The following is a 17470-nucleotide window of genomic DNA, read 5'->3' as shown; positions in this document are numbered from 1 at the left end:
CTCAACCAACTTGAATCTAAATGGATCTTCCAGATGGACACTTTCGCACCTAATGGACTTAGGGGGTCATTTACTATAACGCCAGGAAGTACTGGGCACTATGGCAAATAATAGCATCCATTTTAGTCAAATGGAAACAAAACCGGCGAATTTGCGCATGAAAATTAGCAATATAAGCGCGGAACAACCGTTTGTAAATTCTAAATTGCCGCTAATTAGCGCTTCTGCATATATACAAATGCCAATTCTTATCAAGTTGTTATATAGCACTGTACTGTAGCCATGATCCATGTATGTGAAAGAAACATTTTTATCAGAGATGTGCTCTAGTTCCCGTGCATCTATTGATTTATATTGCAATTAGTATTCCTAGTTTTTTTTTCCTTCTTTTGCTAAGAAATGCAGTTCTGAATGATTATTACATAGTAATGTCTGCTATTCTGTAAAGTTACATGTATTAATCATTTAGGTTACCTATTTGTTGTATGTTGTTTTTTTCATGTTTTTGATTTATTATTTATTAATTTAGTTGATTATAAAGCAGTAATTATTTATGTTCATTCTTTAATAATACTACACTATTATGCAGGTCTTGTACTTAGCACAATGGCTTAGTAGTCTGCTTGGATATCTCCACACCACTCATGGTATGAGTTCAAACAACAGCCAACCTACCATCCACCAGCTGTGTTTATTTTTTCAGTGCACAAGTGAATTAAAATAAACAAAGAAATGTAAACTGCCCTTTAGCTAGTGTGTGGTGTTTGGAGATTCACACCATAATATTAGTGAATACTTACATACCATTGCAAGCATTTGAAGAGTTAATACAATAAAATCAACCACATTAAAGTGTATTGGCTACTTGGCATTCACTGTATGCTGCTTTGGTTAATTGGCTAACAGTAATTCTCCTTTTCTCCACCAATAGTAATCTTTTAGGATTCTTCTGTGGGATTTGAACCCTAGAGTCTTTCAATACCTGAATTTTTGAAGGTAGAGGTGCTAACTGCTAGCCTATTGGGCTGAGCACAATTATATATACAAAATACTTTTATTAGTGTTTGATGGTTTATATACCATACAATAAAGTTTATCAAATGTAAACTGCTTGTTAGCTAGTGTATGGTGTTTTGGAGATTAACACCATAATATTAGTGAAGACTTATTTATTTAAGGGACTTCTATAGTGCCGTCAATTTATGCAGTGCTTTACATATACATTATACACTCACATGGGCCCCTACCCTCAAGGAGCTTACACTCTAAGGTCCCTAACTCACATTCATATACCAGGGCCAATTTAGACAGAAGCCAATTAACCTACCAGCATGTCTTTGGAGTGTGGGAGGAAACCAGAGGAAACCCACGCAGGCACAGGGAGAACATGCAAACTCCAGGCAGGTAGTTTTGTGGTGTGGTTGGGAAACGAACCAGTGACCCTTTTTACTGCTAGGTAGGGATGAGCCGAACAACCCCCTGTTTGGTTCGCACCAGAACATGTGAACAGGAAAAAAGTTTGTTCGAGAACGCGAATACCGTTAAAGCCTATGGGGGTCATTTACTATAGCACCAGGAAGTACTGGGCACTATGGCAAATAACAGCTCCCATTTTAGCCAAATAAAATTTCAACAGGCGAATATGTGAATGAAAAATTATCGCTATTAGTGAGAAACACATGTTAGTAAATTCTAAGCCGGCGCTAATTAGCGCTTCCGCGTATATGCAAATGCCAATTCCTACCAAGTTGTTATATAGTACTGCACTGTAACCTTGATCCATGTATGTGAAAGAAACATTTTTATGTGAGATGTGCTCTACCTCGTGTGCATCTATTGATGTTTGTTGCAATTAGTATTCCTAGTTTTTTCCTTCTTTTGCTAACTAATGCAGTTATGAATGATTATTACATAGTAATGTCTGCTATTCTGTAAAGTTACATGTATTAACCATTTAGGTTACCTATTTGTTGTATATTGTTTTTTATTTTTTAATTTAGGTGACTATAAAGCGGCAATTATTTATATTCATTCTTTAATCATACTACACTATTATGCAGGTCTTGTACTTAGCACAATGGCTTAGTAGTCTGCTCAGATGTCTCCACAGCACTCACGGTACAAGTTCAAATACCAACCTACCATCCCCCAGCTGTGTTTATTTTTTCAGTGCACAAGCAAATTAAAATAAACAAACCAAAAAATTTAATCTGCCCGTTAGTTAGTGTGTGGTGTTTGGAATTGCACACTATAATAGTATTGAATACTTACATATCATTGCATGCATTTGAAGAGTTAATATAATAGAATCAGCCAAATTTAAAGTGCATTGGCTAATTGGCATTCACCTATTTTCAGCATATGCTGCTTTGGCTAATTGGCTAATAGTCATTTGCCTTTTTTTCACCAATTCAATCTTTTGGTATTTCTCTGTGGGATTTGAACCCATGAGTTCTTCAAGGTAGAAGTGCTGACCGCTAGCCTATTGGGTGTAGCACAGTCATACATAGAAAATACATTCACTAGTGTTTGATGTTTCTTCTCCCCGAGCTGTCTCTTCTGCTGCCACCATCTTCTCCCGCTGATGTGTTCTTCAGCGCAGCCGGCTACCCACTAATAAAAAAAAAGCCGCTCTTCTTGTGGCGGTCTTCTGTGGCCATCCGATAATGTCACCCGGAGAGTCCGCTCCATGGCTATGTAAGAGACGCCACACAGCAGGTGACAACACAGCAGAGGAAGACCGCCATGGAAGAAGAGCAGCTTTTTTTTATTAGCGGGTAACCAGCGGTGCGGAAGAACACAGCAGATGGAGAAGATGGCGGCGGCAGGAGAGACGGCTCTGGGAGAATACAGCTCGGGGAGAAGATGGAGGAGGGAGAGACAGCGTCTGGAGAAGATGGCTCAGGGAAGAAGACAGCTCAGAGCTATTTTACAATAAAGGACTTGTCAAAAACCGGCTATTGATTTTTTTTACATTTCACTGCTTTTTTTGGTGAATGGGTAGGAGTAAAATATACCCCATACCTATTCACATAGGGGGCAGGATCTGGGAGCCCCCTTGTTAAAGGGGGCTTCCAGATTCTGATAACTCCCCTGCCTGCAGACCGACAACCACCAACCAGGGTTGTCGGGAAGAGGCCATTGTCCCCATCAACATGGGGAAAAGGTGCTTTGGGGCATGTGGCCTGGTAAGGTTCAGAAGGGGAGGGTGCTCACTCGTCCCCCCTATCCTGACCTCCAGGCTGCATGCTCAGATAAGGGTCTGGTATGGATTTTGGGGGGCCCCACATCAAATTTATTTTACATTTTGGTGTGGGGTTCCCCTTAAAGTCCATACCGAAGGGCCTGGTATGTACTGTGGGGACCCTACGACATTTTTTTCCTTGAATTTTGGAATTCCATACCATAATATTTTTGAATAAGTACATACCATTACCTGCATTTGAAGAGTTAAAATATTGAATAAAGCAAGCTGATGTACTTTGGCTAATTATGCTTCTGAGTACAATGCACACTTCCAGGAGGTGATGCTGTCAGTGGGATTTGAATTCATGGCTTGAACTTTTGGGGGCAGCAGGGTATACCGCTATGCTACAGAGCTGAGCACTTACCTACAGAGAAAATACATTTACTAATGTTTGATTCTATACAATAATGTTTTGCATTTCAGGCATTAATATTATAGTAACAACAATGCTCATGCCGATGTGGCATTGGCTAATAGGCATTCACCTCTTTTCAGCATATGCTGCTGAGTAAAATGCAAGCTTTCAGTAGGTGATACCATCTGTGTGATTTTCAGCCATTTGAGCACAATTATATTGAGAACATACGTTTACTAGTGTTTGATGGTGGGACTACTTTATATTCTAGGTATAAAATAGTACTCAGCACAGTGACTTAGGCACCTTTCACACTTGTGCGACCTGAAAGTTGCGAGATTTTAATGCGACTTTAAACAATGCCTGGGTAATCTTGAGGTCTATGGACGCAGGAGTCACGGGGAAAGGCACACAACTTTCCCACGATTTTGCATCAGCAATTTTGCTGCAATTCCAGGGAATGCCTGTGTAAACTTGAGGTCTATGGACCTCAACTCGCATCAAAGTCAGACCAAAGTAGTACAGGGACTACGTTGAAGTCAGTGTTACTTGAAGTCGCACAGATATGAATGGTACACATTGAAAATCATGGGGTATGACTTGTCATGCGACTCTGATGTCCAAAGTTGCACAAGTGTGACTCAGCCCGACTTTGTCAGCGATTTCAGAGACATCAGTGCACTTTCCTGCACAGATGTCTAGTGAAATCACATAGGTAATTAGGTCACATAGGTCACACTTTTGCTAATAGGTGTCCCTTATACCCATCTCAAAAAGTTGAGAGGTAAGAAATCATCCCCTGAAGTCGCCCAAAGTAGTGCAGGAACTACTTTTGGGAATCGTTGTGGTGTCGCACCAATTCGGACAGTTCCATTGCCATCAATAGGCGCCGATTTGGCCTACAATTTGACACGTCAATTCAGACCTACGTGAACATGGGTGAAGTTGCATAGATATTAGAGCTGCACGGTTCTGGCCAAAATGAGAATCACAATTTTTTTGCTTTTTGCTTAGAATAAAAAGATCACGATTCTCGCGACGTAAAATCTTTCACATTATCCCACAAAAAATTGGGCTAACTTTTCTTTTTTTTTTTTTATTAATTAAAGTAATTTTTTCAAAAATAAATTGCATTTGAAAGGCACAAATACAGTGTGACATAAAATATTGTAACAACCACCATTTTATTCTCTAGGGTCTCTACTAAAAAAATATATATATTGAACCCAGACCCTCAGAGATACTAAGCAGAAGTTCTAAACTCTAAGCCACGGAGCTGCCACGTGTGAGACCCTCCTACACATAACTACACATAAATACACATAAAAACACATAAATAGTGCATTTCTATGGACATACAAGTGATGGAATTACATTACTCAAGAGTTATTCTTCTTGATTTATTCTGTGATATTTGGTGTTTTTTTGTGGGTGAGAGTAGAATATTACCCTCAAATTTTTGGGAATTACATTTTGATTTCTGATGTTGGTACATATCACATTTTTTGGGCTCAAATTATGAATATTTGGAAATAATAAAAAGCACAAAAAATTGTGATTCATTTTAAATTTGCATCAGCAATGGTATTGTTTGTGGATTATAAAGACACCTGTGTGAGTTTGGGGCAAAGATTGTTGTGAGATAGAGAGTAACAAGTGAAAGTAACAGAGAAAAATATATTTTACCAAAACATCAAAACATTCCACATTGTAACATTCTTAAAATTAAAATATTTTAAGTAGAAGCAACAATGTTGCAAAGGAAAATTTATTTCACAAAAAGATACATTTCATCTCAACATTAAAAGGTTTTTTTGTGAAAGTTAGAATTGTTCCATTAGAATCAATGACTGAAACTTGTTGGGGGGTTTTAAGTAATTTTCTAGCAAAAAAAAAATGATTTTAACCTGAAACCAACAAATGTCAGAAAAAGGTTTAGTGTTTAAGTGGTTAAACTTTCCTCACTTCCACAGAAGTCTATTTAATTGACAAATTGTTACAATGTTTCTAGTTAAGTTCACTGATAAAGAAATTGCACAGCTTTGTCATGACTTGAAGCAATGTCTGTGTAATCATGTGGTGTATGAACCTCAAATTGCATCAAAGTCAAACCAAGGTAGTGCAGGGATGAATTTGCTACACTTTCAGGATGCACAAGTGACAATAGGGCCAAATTCAAAGGTGTTATCCTTGAATCACTTACCCGGCCAATGAGCAGCACCTCGTCTTTGCTAAAGAGACCTCGCCATGTCCACCTAGATGAAGATCCTGACCAGCACAGGAACTTCCGGGTGCATACAATGACTAATTTCCAGGTCAGAAGGTGAAACCACGCTTTTGATTGCAGCTGCGAATATTTGATCTCAACCATGATTAGTATTTTTTATTTTCAGATATGCAAATCTGTATTTCTACATATATTTGAAGGTAAACTTAAGGGAGTTTGATAAGAAATGGTGTCCCTGGGTTAGCAGCAGGTGAATTACAAAGACAAAAGGCCCAGTTTGAGCCCTGGTTCACACTGACAGCGGGAGGAAAGCGTTCAGCTGAACTCCCACAATTTCATTCCTACATGTCCGTCCCAACTGTGGGGGCAACATCAGAGACATCAGTGCAGGTTTCTGCACAAATATCAATACAAATCGCACCAATTAGAACAGTGCAATTGCCACAGATTTGACATGTCAAATCACACCAATGTGAACCGGAGCTGACACATTCAAACACTGCCTATCCACCAGCTGAATTCATTACCTGCAATTCTCCACAGCTGATATATATATATATATATATATATATATTCCACCTTTATCATTAACTTGCAGTTGTGCAGAAGCCTAGGTTTACATTGGAGCTATTGGTCATGCGATTTGAGAGATCAAATCACATGACTATTGGCAATGGCACTGTTCCAATCGATGCAACTTTTTTTTGTGGCGCCGCACCAATTTGCTAAAGTAGTTCCTGCACTACTTTTGCCGATTTCAGGTGCGACTTCAATAGACATTTGTGTATAAAGCCACCTGAAATCACGCTGACCTTGCTACTTTGAAATCGTGCTACTTCAAGTGAAGTAGCGCGATTTCAAAGTAGCATCAATGTGAACCAGGGCAAAGAGATTAGTTTTTTGGTGCACAAATACATATTGAAATAAAATATGATAATATGATAATAAGAGATATTTCACTTTCCCAAAACCACCACCCACAAAAACTAAAGAAAGAAAAGTAGAAGAAAAAAAAACACCACAACAAAAGCTCAATAATGTACTTTTATTTTACCAGCAGAAAAAAAATAAATTTACATTCATTTACTAGAATCAAAAAAATTTGGACAGGATATATGGTGCTACATTTAGCAATGGAATTTGTAAGGGCCCTGCTCATAGGAGCTTACAATCTAAAATTAGACAAAACCTTAGAGTGGACACAGCTTTAATTTCAGTGTATAGCGGGCAACACATCACATTATTATTTGCAAGATTATAGAAACATACTTAACAGTCATTCTTACAAAGCATTTCCACATAATATTACAAAAGACTTATTCAAAACACCCACCACCAGCCCACAATCCACACATACATACATTGGTGACCATGTTCTGCTGGAAGCTGCATTTCGGTGTACACGATTAAACGAGATAAAAAAAGAGTAGGTCAGCAGATGCTTCCAAATGATGTTTGCATGATCAGACAGGAACTTTACACACACAACATTGACAGCATGGCCACATAAACCCACTTTTGATTGAAAAAATGCACAAGAATTTCATCAAATCTCCCAATTTCATTCCTTCTCCCACCACAAATCACAGCAAAAAACCTGACCTTCTCAGGCCAAATGAACCCCCCTACTGCAGGCCTTTATATAAGAGACGTTGTATTGTTAGCACACTGACACACCCAATAGAAGTACACGCCCACCAGTATCTTTCAATCTGTCTCTTCATGTATGTCTAAAGTGATTGCACCTGATGAGCAGGAACACATAATACTATTTGCAACTGTGTTAGTCCTTGGCTATGTGCATCAAATCTCCAACTACAGGCCAAAGATCAAAGTCCATTTGCATCCACATAAACAAAGCAACAGTTTTCTAAGTATATGTATCCGTGCAGTGTAAACCCTAAAATTTGAAATGTCCAAGTCCCTGGGCATGATTAGTGCTAATAAACATTAACGTCAGTCCCTGGCTGCAATGAGCTTCCAATATAAAGTCCAAAATTAACTTTCCTACATTAGAACCTATTATGACAGGAGACAAATATAATGCCAGCATGTCTTTAGATTGTGGTGAGAAACCCACCCAGGGAGAACATATAAACTTCAACACAAGGATTAGCATGTTGGGCAATTGAACCAACATCCCAGGTACTGCTAGACAGAACTGCTACCCACTTAGCCACCAGACAGCCCCACACATGTTCTCTGCATCTCTGTGGTGTGAACCAGCCCTAAGTCCATAGCCATGCTCAGTGTCACAAGCAATATACAATATATTTGCCTAAGTACTGGGACGCCTGCCTTTAAATGCACATGAACTGTAATGGCATCCCAGTATTAGTATTGGGTTCAAAACTTATTTGGCCCACCCTTTGCAGCTATAACAGCTTCAACTCTTCTTGTCCACAAGGTTTAGGAGTGTGTCTATAGGAATGTTTGACCATTCTTCCAAGTGCATTTGTGAAGTCAGGCACTGATGTTAGACGAGAAGGCCTGACCTACAGTCTCCTCTCTAATTCATCCCCAAGGTGTTCTGTTGTGTTGAGGTCAGGACTCTGTGCAGGCCAGTCAAGTTCCTCCACCCCAAAATCACTCATCCATGTCTTTATGGACCTTGCTTTGTACACTGGTCCAAATTATTTGGTGGAGTGGGGATTATGATGTGGGGTTGTTTTTCAGGGGTTGGGCATGGCCTCTTAGTTCTAGTTAAGGGAACTCTTAAGGCGTCAGCATAACAAGACATTTTGGACAATTTCATGCTCCCAACATTGTGGGAACAGTTTGGGGAAAGCCCCTTCCTGTTCCAACATGACTGCACACCAGTACACAAAGCAAGGTCCATAAAGACATGGATGAGCAAGTTTGGGGTGCAGAAACTTGACTGGCCTGCACAGAGTCCTGGCCTCAACCCGATAGAACACCCTTTGGCAGAATTAGAGTAGAGACTGCGAGCCAGGCCATCTCATCCAACATCAGTGCCTGGCCTCACAAATGCACTTCTGGAAGAATGATCAAACATTCCCATAGGCACACTAAACCTTGTGGACAGCCTTCCCAGAAGCTGTTCTAGCTGCGAAGGGTGGGCCAAATCAAATTTTAACGCTATGGACTAAGACTGGGCTGCCATTAAAGTTCATGTGTGTGTAAAGGCTGGCGTCCCAATACTTTTGGCTAAATAGTGTATCTGGAAAAGACTTACAATGGTGGTGGAACCCTCCTACACATAACTACTACATTTAGACATAGTTATAGGACCTGGGAGATGAACCAACTTCTCTACATGAAGTAACATGGTTGGGATTTCGAACCCAGACCCTCAGAGATACTAAGCAGAAGTTCTAACCTCTAAGCCATGGAGCTGCCACACTTGAGAACCTCCTACACATAAATACACATAAAAACACATAAATACTGCATTTCTATGGACATACAGGTGATGGAATTACATTACTCAAGAGTTATTCTTCTTGATTTATTCTGTGATATTTGGTGTTTTTTTGTGGGTGAGAGTAGAATATTAACCTCAAATTTTTGGGAATTACATTTTGATTTCTGATGTTGGCACACATATCACATTTTTTGGGCTCAAATTATGAATATTGGGAAATAATAAAAAGCACAAAAAATTGTGATTCATTTTAAATTTGCATCAGCAATGGTATTGTTTGTGGATTATAAAGACACCTGTGTGAGTTTGGGGCAAAGATTGTTGTGAGATAGAGAGTAACAAGTGAAAGTGACAGAGAAAAATATATTTTACCAAAACATCAAAACATTCCACATTGTAGTATTCTTAAAAACAAAATATTTTAAGTAGAAGCAACAATGTTGCAAAGGAAAATTTATTTCACAGAAAGATACATTTCATCTCAACGTTAAAAGTTTTTTTTGGTGAAAGTTAGAATTGTTCCATTAGAATCAATGACTGAAACTTCATTTGGACTAAAATAGAACAGATTTTAACTTCCAAAAAATGTTCTCTAATTAGCTCTCATTTTGGTATTTACTATAGCTCCAGGTAAAAAAGACACTTGAGTTAAAATGAGAGTTATTTTCAGGTCTGAGCATGCTCAGTTGTGTTGGCACCTAGTTGTCCAAAACAGGGAATTTTTCACTTTTCAGACTTTTAAAGATATTTCAGCGTAGAAATCACTTTTTCACACAGTTTAAAAGCAGATTATCTTTAAATAATATACCGCATATTTTAGTACCATTTAGGCAATTATATCATGCTCTAAACATTATTTCCATGTGCAATTCTCTAGGTTTTAGCAGAGTAAGGGTTTGGGCGCTATTTAGTTTCAGGGAGCTATAGTAAATTCGATTTTGGGAGTATTCTCTCACCAGCGCTATATTGAATACCGTATTAGCGCTAATTCACGCTAAATTGCCGCGAATTAGCGCTAATTCACAGCAATTTGCTCGAATTAGCGCCATGGCGCTATAGTAAATGACCCCCTTAATATCGAATTTGATTTAAACTGTTTCATCAGTGATTTTTAGTTGCCTATTTATATGCATCACATCCCCCTCTCTTTATTCTCCCCTTTAGTAGGATGAAATTATTAGCGTATGTTTCATCTTTGTTTCACCTCTCCCCTTTTTTATTTATTTTGTTGTATTTTTTCTGGTTCTTATATTAGGTATGGTTTACCTGATTCATACTATTGAGTATTTCATATGTATTCTATTCCTCATTTTAGTTTTATATGTTAGATTAATTTTTTCTGGTATCCCTGAGGCTCCAGTATTTTTTCCGTGCTATTTTTTCTATTTTGTAATATTTTAGTATATTTGAGATTAATTTTAAATTATTTTAGGGGATCCTCTCAACGTTCCATCCACATCCTTGGAATGGACTGCATTGTCTTGTTCCATATTCTTTCTGCAAGACATTCTAATTGATTGTTGAGGATCTTATGCTCATGATTAATCATAAACAGTTTTTTAATCATGTTTTTAATTTTATTTTTGCCTTTTTAAGATATATTTTTGATTTCCAATAATTGGGGTTCACCCATTGGTTTTTAATATATGTGTCCCGATCCTAGTGGATTTTTTGTATAATATCCTCTTTATGGGTTGCGAGTCTGGAGCATCTACACCCCCCTTTTTTCTAAATATCTGGTTCTACATGCATTTGTCCGGACTATAGCTGACTTTGCTCCAATTATCACCTTTGTGTGACATGCATTTGCCAGCTTGTTTGCTGTATTTCCATGCTCACTATGCTAATACATGCAAAAACTAACAGAAAATGGCCGTCCCATGCTTCCCTATGGGAGACCAAGGCAAAATGGCCGCCGTCACTTATTTCAATAGCGGTCTTCGCGAAAATGGCCGCCGGCCATTCAATCAGACATACTATTTAAAGACATGAATTAGTTCCTATTGTTATCCCTGATGAAGTCACGTGATGTGACGATACGCGTCGGGATTGGAGCAATAGATTTAGCAGGAACTGGTTGTTAAATACAAGCTCTGCGCTCGTGGATTGCTGCTTTTTTGTTGCTTTTAAATGTTAGTATTTGCTTTTACTCTGTTTGTGTTTAATAAACCATTCCCTACGGGATTACACTATGGGCATTTCCTTTCTTTGTGCCTAAATATAACCCCCCCGCACACCGAGGATACTAGCGGAGTGACTTGAACATCTAACAACATTATCAAAATCTGGGCAGAAGGATACAAGCTCGGCGCTCGTGGATTGATGCCAGTCATTATATATAGTAAGTGAGTTAATTTATTATGTGTGTCATTATCAACCCCCTTATATGGGATCACGCTATGGGCTGTCTTTTCTTCTTTTTTATCTAAATCCCACATTCTGAGACCACGATCGTTAAAACTGATCGGAGCTGATCAAAGGGAAGTTTGAAGATCATCTATGATTCCTTTTATGCCGTATACCTTACGGCAGTAAGGTGAAAGGCTTCTGCACACAGAGGTGCCATCAGTGAAAGATTAGCTGGGCACCGGTTGATTTGCTGTTCACAGTGGAGAGATTCACTATTTGCGTGGAACATTATTTCAGACTGTCATAGTGGAATTTGTTTTTTTGCTTTATCACTTCCATTACTGGATTATTATTGGTTCTCTGTCCAGTTTGGTTTTATCGCACACTCAGTGGTGCATATTGGACTTTATCACACTGTTTTATTTATTTGTTCACTTATTATTTGATGTCACATTTTGCTATATAGATTTCATTTATTTGGATTTAGTTTTAGGACTTTATCATGACATTTGTATGTATTTTATATATTTTTATATATATCCTAGTTGTCATTTTTTTGATACACATTTTTACATCACACAGCGCAACGCCATCACATATACATTTATATTTTTTCTGCTTAGGATCAGTCAATCAGGTGCTTGCTGCAGTGTATTTCAGCCCCTTATCTTCATCTTCATCTTTTGACAGTGCAGGAGTTACTTACCTTTATAAGTCAGCTGCTAGGTGCTGGCCGAGGAGCCGTCCCCTGGCACCCTCACCACACCCGCTGGCTCCCCCTTCCCCATGTGGGGTTGAGGGTGGTGAGCTTGAAAGGGGCGGGGGAGAGATGCCTGCCGCAGCTGGGGCGCTCCACGGGAAGGGCCCGGCGCGCATCTAGAGTTGTCGCCCGCTCCCCACCGTGCCGGCCCCTGCCGCCCGCCTCGCCTCAGGTGTTGACGCAATGTGATTTCTGCCCAGTGCTCTGAATATTAAAGTGAAGAAATTCAATGAAGCGCGGGTAAACGGCAGGAGTAACTATGACTCTCTTAAGGTAGCCAAATGCCTCGTCATTTAATTAGTGACGCGCATGAATGGATGAACGAGATTCCCACTGTCCCTACCTACTATTTAGCGAAACCACAGCCAAGGGAACGGGTTGGTGGAATCAGCCACGAAAGAAGACCCTGTTGAGCTTGACTCTAGTCTGCAACTGTGAAGAGACATGAGAGGTGTAGGATAAGTGGGAGGCCCCAGTCCTTGCCTCAGCTTGACTCTGGCAGTACCTGGATTATCCGCCTTGGGTTTGATATATACATTTATGTATTAATTGGTTCATTGGTATACTTTGTATATTTCAATGTTATTGTTTATGTTCACAAATTGTAGTGTAATTGTGTACTCAATAAAAGTGGCACTCTGTTGCCTTTTACTTACTTTGTTACTCCCATTTCTGCCTTAAAAGTCCAAGGGCTGCATTTGCTGCATATCTTTTCTCTCCATGTTCAGGATGTTGGCAGTCCCACACATTCAATTCCCATAAACTAGTTTTTCTCTTTACTAATTAGGTGATTTCTGAAGGCAATTGGTTCCACTAGATTTTAGTTGGGGGTATCAGAGTAAAGGGGGCTGAATACAAATGCACATCACACTTTTCAGATATTTATTTGTGAAAATTGTGGAAAACCATTTATCATTTTCCTTATCATTTTCCTTCCACGTCACAATAAAATACATTTAAATTTTAGGCTGTAACATGACAAAATGTGGAAAATGTCAAGGGGTATAAATACTTTCTCAAGGCACTGTAATATTATACATCTACAAATTCATTTTTTTTTTTAATATTTTGTATGCAACATCTAATTGTGAGTTTATGGGTTGACTTTTTTTTTATTTGTTTTGTGTCTCCCCACTTTTTTATATGTTATAGTGATCACATTTTTGTTTGGATTTTGCAAGGACTTGTCTGTTTGGTAATTGGAGGAGATTATTTAAAGATGTCTTGGGGTTGCTTTCTTTGTATTGCATGCTTGAAAATTAATATGTCCATTGGCTTGAAATGCTGCACTTTTGCAGGATTATGCATTTTATTTTCTGCTGCCTGCTTGTTTTGCACTTTAAATAAGAACTATGGATGGAACATTCTGGTCCAGTCCTCGCAGCACACTTCACACTTCATGAAAAGATGCCTCACATCCACCCCTTCTCCCCTCCACTGAACAAATTGGTCTTTCTGTCTTTTTTTTTTCACTATTTACATTTTTTTCATATTAAAGGATAAGTTAACTTTTTAGAAAAAAATAATAAATGCATATTTTTTTGCAGGTAAAAAAAATGTGCTTTTATTATTATTTTTTTGGAGCATGTAAAGCATTGCACAAGCGATCAGTAGATCGCTGGTGCCATGCAGGTCTCCAGCAGATCTGCCAGTGTATCTGCTTGTCCATACATCCCATACGGGCAAGCAGATAGATTCTGACAGGAAGAAAGAATGAAGTACTACGGTGCCACGGTGCTCCACAGCGCCATGGTAGTTCAATGAAAACTACAAGTCGACAGCCGCAGAGGCTGCCGGACCTTGTAGATTTCCAGTCACAGGTTACTGTGAATGAGTGACACGGCCAGGCAGAGACCCACTCGGCCATGTTTTTTAAAATTGTAACAGCTAACGGGGTGGTAATCGGGGATCGAGCTGTCAGATCAGGGATTGGGGAGGTGCGGGGGTCGGTCTATTCGTAACATGAGTATGGGTGTAACATGTAGTGTTACGAAAGGGGAACTTATCCTTTAAATCTCTCTTCCTGTACTGGTGACAAAGATTTCACCAGACAGGAGCTGAAAGTGATACTAAAGTCTATTTTCTTTTCTTTACCCTGAGCCGAGCCACAGCTCCGTGTGTCCAATTAGACAAGGTTCAGCCCCACCCCCTCTCTCTCCTGATTGACTAACTGACTTTGATTGACAGGAGCAGGAGCCAGTGGCACCACTGCTGTGTCTCAGCCAATTGGGAGGGAGAGTCCCGGACAGCCAAGGCACTCGTGCATATCACTGGATAGAGATAGGGCTTAGGTAAGTATTAGGGGGGCTAAGGAGCGCTGCTACACGCAGAAGGGTTTTTATCTTAATGCATTAAGATAAAAAAAAAATCATTCTGCCTTTACAACCACTAAAAGGTAAATACCCAATAAAAATATAAAAAAATGTTGGTACAATGGGGGAAATAAAAAATCGTTTACCTTTCTATCGCTGCCTATTTCTTGATTGGACATTTTCATGTCTAAAAAAGCTGTTGTCAGCAGAACAGAAAGTCAGCGGAAATCTCTCCAATAGAACAGGCATACTAATCCTTCCCCACTATAGTTTTTACTGTATTATGACGTCTTTTGATGACGAAACGCGTCGGGCAGGACCCCATTGTCGCCACTTTTTCTCAAACAAGCGCTGTTTTAATATTTGGATCTACATGTGAGTGTACATCTATTTTACCTTAAATAAATATTTTTAGTTTTTTCGGATTCACACTATGTGGCCCTCTTTTTCTTTTTCCACCCCTCTGCATCCATTCCTGGTCCACTGAATGTTGGATTTGAGGGGTCCTCCTACGGAACACCCTACCACTCTTTTGAGATCTACATGACCTCCTACATCCGGGGGACCACCTACACTTCTCAAGCTCCTGGTACCATCCGGATGAATACAACCAATCCGTGAGACCACCACGTCCCTTGAGTACATACAGCCACTCACCACCTAAGCTTTGTTTGACCCAATCCGGCGTACGCCCCATTGGGTCCACCATATCCGGTAAGCCTCCTCAACTCTAGGTGGTAGTGAGCGGATTTCCAGTCAAGATGTTAATATAATTCTTCAATATTCTTCCCTAAATATATTGCCACATAGACTATACATCTTTGAGGTTCATATGAGGACTATATGTTCAAAAATAGTTATTTACGATCCTCCCTCTTTGTCCAATTTGTCTGTTTTCATTAGTATATGACATTGTCTAGCGCCACACTTTTTGTTGCTTTTTCATTATATTTTAAGGCTGATGCAGAAAAAGAAGCAATCACTTGCATGGAATTGCAGCATGTATGGTGTGTTCTTTTCAATAAGATCTTTTAGTGTAAATAGGAATAGCCACAGTTTTAAACCTAATTTGGATTAAATAGATAGAAAACACTTTACTGCTAGAGGTCATTAGAATAATAATGACAGTTGGTACAATATCAAAAAAGTTCTTCTCCACAGTCCTCAAATGCACAACTAAGATGAGATCAACAGTGCTCGTCAAGAAAGTAGTCCATAAATATAGTAAGAACCAATTGAATAATAGACTTTAGCATGCATATACTGTATGTAGTAGAAGGTGGCATATATTGCATAGATACATAATCCTATATAATGAACACTGCTACTATTACACTACAACTAGCTAGTATATGTCTAGCCTAATAACTTAAACATTTTTATGTCTAGTATGTTAGGCAGACAGAATACAAACCCATATAAAAATAAATACTTTTATACAAATTTGTATTTTACCAATTGATTCAAATGCTATTAAGACATCATAAATTTTCATCTTACCTGTTAAGGACACCATGAATCCTTCAAATTCACACAACGCTTTGCCAAGAGTAAAGTACCCAAAGATATTGTTGTGGAAACTAACACTGCTCCCAAAAATAGTGACAAGCAGATCAGCTATGGCCAGATTGACTAGTATGTAATTCAGAGGGGACCTTAGCTTCTTGTACTTAATTGTGACCACTATAACCATACAATTAGCAAAAGAAGCTAGGACCACCACAAAACCCATGAGGACTGCTACCATCAAATAGGCACTACGAGGGGCAAGATGAGGCCACTGGGGTCCTTCAAAGGGTCCAGGAATCTTCTGAGCTGACATATTCGCTGCCCTCATTTTGGTAATTGACTTACAATAGCAAGTGCTTTTGAGACATAGAAAAGAAGAGTAAAAATAACTGGCCAAGTTTATATAGCCTAGGAGATTTAAAGTTCCAAAGAGGATCTTTTTCTTAAAACATTTTAAGCTTATGATTTTGAATCTGTAATCTACTCTCTTTTTCTTTACTTAAATGGAGATCAACTAAGAGAGATGCAAGGTGACCTAACTCAAAGATACATAACCTAATTAACAAAGTTAAGTATGTGGAAATGTTGTGCTTTTGTTAACAAGATTGGTGCACACAAGAGGATTTACTGCTTGGCTTACATATGGCAGCAGCAATGCAATGTTGCTGATTTTCAACCCGAACAAAATTTATAATAGGTAGTTTTTGCAAAAAGATTTCCTGTGTAGAAGTAATAATTGAGCGTTGAAAGCAGAAGAGGCAAAATAGCCAAAAACTATAATTTTATAGGTATTGTGTAAACTCTATAAAACGCTAAAGCTATCAATGTCATGTAAACAGGGGCAAAACAAGTCAAAGAGCATTTTAAAAAAAAGGTGTCTTTTTTGGACACTGACAATGAAAACAGTATCTAGATAAATAGGTGCGCTTCTGAGATTAGATTAATGAGTAGTCTCCTCATGTATCACAAAGTGCAAGTGCATTTGTAAACAATAACTGTGAATACATCATACACTTTTTAGTGCATCCTCCAGATGTTTTATCCTGTGCTCCTTATGGAGGAGCAGGATGAGCTCTGCAACTTTCCCCTTGTAACGTAGATCAAGAAGGGATGCCAACCAGTAATTGTCTCTCTTCTTAAAGCCACAAATCCTAGGGTCCTTTTGCAGGCTCTAGAGCAAGAGGTAGTTAATGCTTTGCAAATTACTGGAGACAGGTGAGCCAGAGTTCTTGTGGTCCCTGAAGATCTTCAGCTACCTCCCCGCAGCCACATACCACTCCTAGGGTTTGGGAGGCATGAAACCCACCCCTGGAAGACTGCCCCTTG

The 17470-nt window shown here is 39.0% G+C and overlaps 1 protein-coding gene across 1 annotated transcript in view; it reads right to left on the bottom strand.

Moving 5' to 3' along the window:
- LOC141128089 (pinopsin-like) overlaps positions 1-16524 on the bottom strand; it is a 130941-nt gene extending 114417 nt beyond the window's left edge. The window contains exon 1 of the mRNA XM_073615158.1: positions 16136-16524. Coding sequence (XP_073471259.1) covers positions 16136-16472 — 337 coding nt within the window. The 5' untranslated portion in view covers positions 16473-16524. The remainder of the gene's footprint in view (positions 1-16135) is intronic.
- Positions 16525-17470: the final 946 nt, after the last annotated feature.

This window comes from Aquarana catesbeiana, linkage group LG02, assembly GCF_042186555.1.
Source record: "Aquarana catesbeiana isolate 2022-GZ linkage group LG02, ASM4218655v1, whole genome shotgun sequence".
NCBI lineage: Eukaryota > Metazoa > Chordata > Amphibia > Anura > Ranidae > Aquarana > Aquarana catesbeiana.
The sequence above is the reverse complement of the archived record's forward strand: the minus strand, read 5'-3'. Positions and strand labels throughout refer to the sequence as shown.